This window comes from Gymnoscopelus braueri (genome assembly GCF_963280865.1).
Source record: "Gymnoscopelus braueri genome assembly, chromosome: 19".
Classification (NCBI taxonomy): Eukaryota; Metazoa; Chordata; class Actinopteri; order Myctophiformes; family Myctophidae; genus Gymnoscopelus; species Gymnoscopelus braueri.
The window spans coordinates 28,212,562-28,222,199 of record NC_137621.1 but is presented as its reverse complement, the minus strand read 5'-3'; the positions used below and the strand labels follow the sequence as shown (position 1 = coordinate 28,222,199).

The 9,638-nt window shown below is 40.6% G+C and overlaps 1 protein-coding gene across 2 annotated transcripts; it reads right to left on the bottom strand.

Annotated features, from left to right (window-relative positions):
- Positions 1 to 1,139: 1,139 nt before the first annotated feature.
- On the bottom strand, positions 1,140 to 9,559 carry elavl1a (ELAV like RNA binding protein 1a). Of its 2 annotated transcripts, none has more exons than XM_080415172.1 (7): positions 9,437 to 9,559; positions 7,654 to 7,713; positions 5,007 to 5,187; positions 4,256 to 4,359; positions 3,432 to 3,585; positions 2,783 to 3,008; positions 1,140 to 2,610 (listed from the first exon to the last, which is right to left on the bottom strand). In XM_080415172.1, exons 2-7 carry the CDS (start codon positions 7,687 to 7,689, stop codon positions 2,286 to 2,288), a joined length of 1,026 nt encoding a protein of 341 aa, XP_080271298.1. In that variant the 5' UTR covers positions 7,690 to 7,713; positions 9,437 to 9,559; the 3' UTR covers positions 1,140 to 2,285. The 2 variants fall into 2 exon arrangements, with proteins under 2 accessions (XP_080271298.1, XP_080271297.1); XM_080415171.1 differs by having other exon boundaries at positions 3,402 to 3,585; positions 9,437 to 9,555.
- Positions 9,560 to 9,638: the final 79 nt, after the last annotated feature.

Below are 9,638 nucleotides of genomic sequence, written 5' to 3'. Positions count from 1 at the left end.
TCTCCTCACTATTTTACTGATAACATGCTTAAAACAAAGACATAAATAAAAGTGCTGATAGTATTCATAGAAATCAGGAACAGGCAGCAACGTGAATAGCCTAGTTCCAACTGATGAACTGCTGTAAGGGTCAACAATAAAGGAAACAAATGAGGCTGTGTAAACACTAGCTAGATAAATGAAGTTTCAATACCTTGCAATTTAACACAGCCATTTGGAGAAATGACATGACAGAAAAATGTTTTACTACTGTGACTAGTTGAAGCTTATTTTTTGCATTGATCTACTGACCTTATGCTTACCTCAACTCTCCAAAGCATTTTCAATCTCCCTCTCTAGTATAGTATTTCAACATACACTTATTCAGATTTCAGGACAGCTAAAAGTCACTTTGCAGGCTTGGCTGTTGGTTGGAATGGTTATCAACAGCAACTATTATCCATACTGAAATACAAATGCTTCCTTCTGCTCATTTATGTACAGTTTATTACTCACTGGCCTTACCACAAAGGGATGTAGATACTCTCACCATCTTAACTACAGGGAGGACATCCCCATCCCTCCCTACATCCTAAAGTTTCCTAGCCCCCATTCAGTGTTGACAGCATACAACTTTTCTTTGACCTAGGATGGCTGATTTGAAGAGAGAAAAGGGGCAGGTAGCTAGGTAACATATTTAGAGGACACCAAACACCGACTGAATCCAAATCATTGAGTCAAAGACCCACCTCGGCAAAGACAGCATGATGGGTATAGTGTCCATAAAAATGCAGAATGCATCAGTCACTACGGTTAAACAAAAATGCAAATGAACTCGATAAGTAAATTTAAAAAAAACAAACAAACCAAACAAAACTTTCGGCAAAACAAAATAAAATTTAATGGTTGTATTTTCAAAGTGAAACAATCAAAACAAAACAAAGAAGAAAATAAAGCAAACCTAACAGATTTTTTTTTTTTTTAAGTGTTAAAGGCCATTAATTCTCCTTGAACTTGAGATGAGCACTCCGTTTTTAACTTGAATGATTAGAATTCTAAAACTCCAGAAAAGTTTGAAAAACCAATAAAAAAAAGTTTCAAACTAAAATAAATGGGTTCGAAAAAGAAAGCAGGAAAGAAAGAAAAGAGCCAGACAGTCCTCATGTTCTTAGCGGTAAATTTTAGTACCTGTTAAAAAAGAAATATAGAAGAAATCTCAAAAAGGGGTAAATTTTGCTTCTCAAAATGTTCAAAATGACACATCCAGGGCAGAAAATCCAATTTTTCCATGTCTTTGGTCCATCTTCCGTAATGTTTAACTTGGGGTGTGCTTTGTCACAGGACTATTTTTTTAGATAAGGTTTATATATACTGTATATTTGAAAAAAGACCCCTCCACATTGATTATGAAACAATTAACAAAAACACATTTTCCCCTCATAAGCAGGCCGTGTTTAAAACTCTGCCCCACCAGGCGAGGGAAGCAATAACATAAGATAACATTGAAAAAGACTGATATTCTTAATAGCCTAAAACAGATTGGTTAAAAGTGCTTTTGCTCCTCAGATTGACTAGAGCAATTGTGAGCAGGGTGGTGGGTGTTTCTGATAAATTAAGGCATCTATTTCTACATAGGGTCCAGAGTCCAGGACACAGCACTGTTATCTCAAATTAAAAAACTAAAACAAAAGGAAATATTGACCAATGCCCAAGCAAAACACTCTTCTCGTGATATTCTTTTCAGTAAACAGACGCATCACAAAGCAACTATTGAAATGTCTGACAAATGGGAAGGTGTGTGCAACGCTTTCCCCTCTAGTAACTTATTGTCCACTTCCAGCACACTGGCGAAAGCCTATCTCAGGGCACGTAAAGGCCTTCATCCCACATCTGGTCCCTATAATGACTATTTCAATTGCAGCACATAAGGACAATATTCTACAGCTTTACAGGAAAATTAATTCTCAAAGTATGAAATTGGTCACCCCCCCACCCCATAATTACAACTATATTCAGAGCATTCCCAAGTGTGAGTATAAAGAAAAAGAAAAGACAAGAAAATAAATGAAAATGAGAAGGAAAAAAAAACTGCGCATACAAACGCACTTTTCTTTTAGACAAGTACAAAGATGCAAAGAGTTAATTCCGCTTTGAGTGAGAATACACTAAAAACCAATTTGCTATGCCAAACTTTGCCAACTTATACCTCTATTGTCTGCAATGAAAGTCGGGCGCATGGTTGTCATTGTGTCCATCTCTCTCCTGCTCATCCAAAGTTGTCCAGCTCTCTATCACTCTCTCTCTCTCTATTTGTGACCCTTGGTGGTCTTGAAGGACACTTGCAGGATCTTGTCTCCAAGTCGGTAGCCGTTGAGGCTGGCGATGGCCATGGCCGCCTCTTCGTAGTTCGTCATGGTAACGAAGCCAAAGCCCTTGCACTTGTTGGTGTTGAAGTCTCGAATCACCTTGACATTCGTGACGGCACCAAAGGGCCCAAACATCTGCCAGAGTATGCCCTCGTCAGCATCCTGGCCCAGGTTGTAGATGAAGATGCACCAGCCTGAGGTGGAGTTTCCTGGCACACTCACCCCACCCATGCCACCCATGTGATCAACGCTCATGGGGGAAAACCTGGGAATAAGGAGACATGGGCAAGATTGTAGATACAGCATCTGAAGATTAAACAAAGTCCCTATGTGTGGAATACAATTAGGCTCTAGTGCAGAAAGGCTGTCTGATGCCAGATGATGGCATCTTCTAATGCTCTATGCGGTCTTTGAGCATCTGTCATAATTTCCCTTACCGGAACCTCTGTTGCTGGTGGTGCAGAGGTCCTCCGAAGCGGCGAGACTGGTTGTGGTACAGTTGGGAGATGATCTGGGTGCTCTTTGCCTGGTTTGGGTTAGCTGCAAATTTAACTGTAATCGGCTCAGATGCTCCAGGAGGCTTCTGGCCATTCAGGTCTTTGATGGCGTCTTCTGCTTCGGCTCGCTTGTCGAACCGGATAAATGCCACCCCACGGGATAGACCTGAGTGAGAGGAGGCAATGGGTGATTGAAGGGATGCTGCCTATTCAACTACAAGCTCTTTAATATGTTTTAGCCTTAAAAAAGTTTTGATATGCATAGTGATGACAAAAAAAATGTAAAAAACATCATCTTTTTACATTATGGACTAATATTGATAACAGTAATAGTAGCACACAAAGTTTGACTCAACAAATTGCACAGGGAAATAGATTTTCTAAATCATGTGAAATGATCAAATATAAGTTCCTAAACATTCCACAAATAGTCAAACCAGGCCGGCAGACTAAAGTAAGACAGAAGAGACATTTGATAGTCGAGCTGGTATCCGAGTGGAACCCTTTTTTCTAAATTGAGAAATGATCTGACAGTACGGTGCATATAAGACAGCAATACCTTCTTCATTCTCCGGCCCTGCTGTCTTACCCGAAGCCTGGTCGACAAGCACGCGGGAGTTTATTATACGTCCGTAGCGGGCAAACATGTCTTCGACATCTTTCTGGGTCATGGACTTAGGCAGGCCACTGATATACAGGTTGGCGTCCTTTATTGTGTCTGAGCTGGGCCGTGCATAGGACACCTGGTAGCAGGAAGCAACAAAAGCCTCATTACACCACTTAATTACACTCACAATAAACAAGTAACAAAGAAAACAGCTTATTGTTATGACTAACATTTATCACAAGCCCCGAAATCACGTAACTAAATTGGTTAATTTTGTATTTAATTTTGAACGTTTATAAAAGGGGCAACTAGTCTAAATGTTTGTTGTTGCTTAGCATTTAAGTTACCATCATCCAGTGGATAGTATTTGTTAACAGCAAGCCTTGTTCATATATTAAAGCCTACACAAATGTAAGGATGGAAAAAAAATTGAGATAAAACAAAAAACAAAAAAGGCAGATCTGTCTGTGAATCCCTGATTGAGCTGGTCTAGATGCCAGGGCATGGGTCTGTGCAAAATGAGTATGCTCAAAAGTACATAGGAAAATCATAGCAACCAAATTCATAATGAATAAAATGAATTCTGAAAGAATGAAACAAAGCATCAAAACAAAATTGAAATAAAATTAAAGTAAGATTCAGTAGACTTTGTTATTGTTAAATAAGGCAGTAGGCGAGCTATCAAAGCAGTACCATTTCCTTGGGTTGACATGTACTAGCTAGGTAGTGCACGGCACAGGAGCCACAGGAGAGTTACATGACATGACATCGTTGGGTTGACAATAGAACACCTTATTGCACGTTACCTTGATAGTTTTGGACTGTAGCCTTAGTCCATTCAGTGTATTGATAGCTCTGTCTGCATCACTAGGGTTAAGATAGTTAACAAATCCGTACCCTAAACTGTGGCCTAGAGAAAAAAAAAAGGAAAACAATAAAATAACAAAAAAAACGTTGTATAGTTAAAAAAAATAAAAAATAAACAAAAACAAAAAACTGCATACTGCATACTGAATAAATAAATGTTTTAAACAAAACAAATCTACACATTTCATGCTAGTCGGAACAAACAAAACAAAGAAGGACTTCAATTAAACAAGATCGTATTTGTTGGATAAATACAACAGCAGCCTGCAGGGGTGGTGAATGGGATTTGACAAACAAATAAGCCAAGAATGAAAATAAATTTGGCATTTCCAATGAAGTCACTAAGGCTGCAGGAGCCAGAAAGAGGGCAGGCCTGTACATATCATGCCAATTTGAGCCAACATTGAGCCTGTGTAGCCAAAACAATTAGGAAAATGACAACTGATGATGCCAAACGCAACGCGTCAATATTATTAGGTAACAAACAGTGGGCCGGATACGAAGTCCACAAGTAACAGAACAGAGGTTTTCAGAGGTTGGGCCCCCCAACTGTGTTGTAGCCATGGTGTCTGATCTCAAGTCCCTTGACATTCAAAACCTACTGTGATAATGAACCCTGTCTGAGTATGTCTGAGTTCTAAGCTTGAACTGTGCATCAAAGCACACCATGGGATGTTGAGTAAGCCATACCTGCAACTTTGTCCCGAATGAGCTTGGCCGATTCCACCTCACCAATGCTACTGAAGAGACTCCGCAGCTCATCCTGTGTCATGCTCTGAGGCAAGTAGTTCACTATCAAGTTGGTCTTGGCATCTTTGCCCTCGTCCCCTCCCATGTGGTCTTCGTAACCGTTAGACATGTCATACACCTCCTGCACATGGACAAGTGGGAGTGGGAGCATAGAGTTAGTGGTAGTCATTTCAACTGTTCACTGGTTACAGGTGCAGAATTTGCTCACAGTGTTCTCATTATGATAGTCATCCCAGAAAGTGGCCTAGATTACACACATTTACTAGCATCAACGATACTAATAATCACTGCAAACTTAACACACTCAAGAAATGGCTGGACTCAAAATCAACTCAGTTTAATACATTACTTGCCAACACTCTCACCCAGCCCAAATTTTTATTGCAGCAGTCTACACTATGATCATCCAGAGGTCTTCAACAGGGGGTCCGCGGAGGTACTGCAGGGGGTCCGCGAAATAGTTGTTTGATTAAACAATATTTTTGTTTGATTTTTTTTTTTTTTTCAATACAATATATGTGGTAGCCCCCCCCTTACCCTACGAGGTAGGGGGTCCCTGCTCCATCTCCCCATCAGTTTGGGGGTCCCTGGCCTGAAAAGGTTGAAGACCCCTGACTAGACCAAGTCAAGAAGAACACCTTGGTTCACTTCATAGCCTGTCTGACAACTACACACGTTGCTGAGCTCCCTTGTCCCAGTCACCTCAGCTAACCCTTTGACACTACTTTAAAGGACAGCACTGAATATGGAAACCAAAGCATAGGTGCATTAACATAGCAGGTATGTCCCTGTGGGCTAACATGACCTACATACAGAATGTTTTCTTCATTCCACCAATAGTACAAAGTAACATACTTTGCTATTCTCTGAGCAGTGAGCACATCAATGTAAAAATGAGAATTCCCAAGTTATAAGTAATACTATGCATACTATGGGAGTTGGGAGTACAAGTGAGAACCTGATTTGCAAATTGAAACATACAGTAGTTGACTATTTTTAAGCTGGACTTCCATGTAGTGATTTGCATAAAGCCAATCTGATAAGCAAAGTATGTCAATAGTATGTCACATAATTGTCAATAGAGCACAGCAGTTTCCGAATAGCAACACTGAATTAAATATAATCTAGGTCATATTTCATTTTTTTATATGCTTATGCACACTAATCTGAAAGGGCCTCGGATTTATCGCTTAGTCTTATGATAGCTTTTTCTTGATTGTTTCCTCTGTCTGTTCAGTGTTCATGTGTTCTAGTGGACATAGTTGCCGGTGGCTGAAATGGGATCAGGACTGAATGGGGAACTAGTCGTGTGGTGAACCTGACAGAACTCCATTCATGCAATGGAATGGCTGTGATTGGGTATTCTGGTGGGGTAAGACAGATGGGCCTAAGAGGATGAATGAGTCCTGTATTAAAAACAAGTAAACATGGGCAATGTTGGTGGGAGCAAGTCTGTGGGAGGGGATTTCTGATCACTGCCTTCCTTTGGAGAAAATAACAAATATAAAATTAATTCAGAAAACTCATTAATCACTCAGATACATTCGTCTGTACCCTGAAAATCGATGATTTATTTTGAATAGTCAGCCGAAGACCCCTCAGTCGACAGAGATTGTTTGATCTGTTGTTTGATACTCAAACATTAAAAGACCAAGTTAGGACATGGGAGACTAGTTTATAGGCTGATGCTAAGTTAGAATAGGGATAAATAATGTGATTTATCCGAGTCGGATATAACATCTGGCGACAACATGCATTCCCCTGCTACGGTACCCAGGCAGGTACCTGTTCAGACTTGGCATTTAATATGCATCCTGGAAGATCCGATCACAAGTTAACAACTCTTAACACATCCAGTACATCCTCAAAATGTTTTAGGATCCAATCCCTCAGGCAATACATTTGGCGGTGGCCAGGGGAACATGTCCAAATATATAGTGTAGTGTGAAAGCAACATATCCAAGTCCAGTTAAAGATTTAGCAACTATATTTACCAAATCATAATTTAGTCCTCTTGAGTAGTTTTGGGGGCATTTGTCACTGTGCATTTGCATGTACATTAAATTCGTCTTCTGCATTTTACCCATCCTAAGTTTTAAGTACTGAGAAGGTGCCATTAATATAGCACCTTAGGGGTTAAGTGTGTTGCTCAGGGATACTTCAACACAGGCTGGGCAATTTGGGAGCGGACCAGCTACCTTCTGAATACCAGATTATTCTACCCACACAGTTATGGTCACCCTTGATAAACAATAATTAAATATTTAGATTGTGTATAAATATTAAAGCCTCCTGCAGGTGGTCAAAGTAATTATGTCTCATTTAGGTGTAGTCTACTCTGGAAACCTACTCATGTTGTGATCACTTTCACAACTGCATTTCCTGATTTGCTTTAGTTTTGTTTTGCATTTAGAAATTTGCGTTGTTTCTCTCAATGTTATTTGCTTAATTGTTTATGCTTTTGAAGTGCAATCACAGAACTAAACCTGGATCTAATCTATACAGTAATCAATCTGGATACAAGACACGACATCTTAAAAAGGCCATAATGTAACTCTGTTCATTGCAACAGGGATCAGATACTCACTTTCAAGTACCTAATGTGTCCTCTCCGAACTGCCATGAAGACACTTCACTGCTCCTGAGGCTAAAGGGCGATAAGCACAATTAAATAAATACAAATGGGGGCACTTGTGAACAAATGAGCAAGGTTGCTTCTTCAAAGGATTAACATTAGACAATTTGACGAGCATTTGACAGACCACTAATGCCATGAATTTTGATTCATAATGTAATGAGAAGGAAAAAAAACAGTAATCAAAATGGGGTCATTCAATTAATGGGTTGAAAAAAAAGGTAATTCTTCTGAATGTAACAGAGCAGAAATCTTCTGAGGGTGGCAAAACATGTACATGGAAATGTAATGAAGACAAATTACACAAGGAGCTATATTTCAGTGTTCAGACTTAATTTCAATTTACTGGAGAGATGTGCGTGTCCTGCCCAACATCTATATTATTGGTTCCAATGTGCCATTCACGTTCTCTCTTGAGAGAGGCGTGTTTTCCTAAATATCTCCTGGGGGGGGGGCGTTGACTTCCTAATTTTGTCATTTGTAACTCAGAATGAACACAAAATAATGTAACCAAATGGACGCTTATTAGGTTACATAAACCAAATTAACGAACGCTCCTGATTGCCATGTAGCCTACACTGTAGTGTGGTAGCTGGCCATCACTGACTTGCAGAGATATGGGGCCTACAACACTACTAGCATTAGTGTAAATTAGCTGGCAAGCCAACTGCACGATTATTCGACTGCAAACCGTTGCACACTACGACATAGAACAAAACTTAAGGCTAACAAAGCAATACCCGAAATCTAAAGTTTAAACAAGAGAGTGTCTCGGCGCCGTCCAGTCATTCACTGAATGCAACGTAATTGCTTATTTTCGTCTTTTGACGCAAAGCAGTGAACGCACCACGGCCCCATTTTAGAGAGCGGCTGTTCCAGTGCAGTGCAGTTCCTCCCACGCACGCACCCTAACCACGGTTACACTCAAACTGGTGACCTTATCAACCCAAGACAAGAGTGCTCGGAGCCACTGTCGAAATGTCCACATCGCCTGGAGCGTGACGGTCATTTTCACAACTTTCAATAGCCACCAGGGAAAAAACAGCAATTACATTGGTTTGATGTCTGACATCCTTTTAAAATCAGTGGTCCGGGGACCACCAGTGGTCCTTGAGGGGGTTCCGGTCCCCAGCTAAATGATGGAGAGTTGGTAACCAAATGGACCCTTAAGTTTTTAACTCTTGAGTGTAAAATGAAACCAAATGGACCCGTAAGTTTCATTTAACGCTCTCAATAGTTACATTATTGTTAAACATGTGCATTACATGATTGTTATTTTGATGGAAGTTTGCCTGTTGTCTCTCCTATAGTACCAACATCAATACAGCATGGAATTGTGGACAAAAGTCGTATCCAACAATAACAACATATTCTAAGTTTTGGGTCTGAGAGGCTAAATCTCATCAAATGGTGGTCCGTGGCTCAAATGCCGAATAAATTATGATCCTCGATAACCACCGTATTAAATTTACAAGGCGGCATACACAGGTGGAACAGCAGTCTTTTTTGGTAGTCGGTCACAGGATTCGACGTGCCACACATTTCTTTGTAACGCGACGACGGTCCTGGCCGCGAAGGCCTCGGCGGCTAACGTTAGCCAGTTAGCCTGCCTATCCCAAACCAAGGCCTCAAAAAGCAGCATGGCACAAATGTGGCTCCTTCGAACGCGAGTGATATAAACAAAAATGACTCGTGACGCTAATATATGACGTTTGTTTTACGTTACAATGCTTACCAGCTTTGAACGTTGGCGTTTCTTCTCGTCTCGTATGTTCTTCTTCTTGGCGGCAGCTACGACGTTCGGCGGTACGTTTCTCGTGATCCAAAAAAAAAAAAAAAAACGTAGGCTAGAGCTGGTGAAAGACGCCACGCCTACTTCTGTTCTGCACTGCAGCGCCTCTGCAGGGTTGCTGCCGGCCAGCCTGGAATGGACCAAA

Coding starts and splice junctions, on each gene's coding strand:
- elavl1a (XM_080415171.1), bottom strand. CDS start 7,689: ATGGCAGTTCGGAGAGGACACATTAGGTACTTGAAA. Junction 4,360..5,006: donor CATTCGGGACAAAGTTGCAG/GTATGGCTTACT, acceptor TTTTTTCTCTAG/GCCACAGTTTAGGGTACGGA. Junction 2,611..2,782: donor CACCAGCAACAGAGGTTCCG/GTAAGGGAAATT, acceptor CCTTATTCCCAG/GTTTTCCCCCATGAGCGTTG.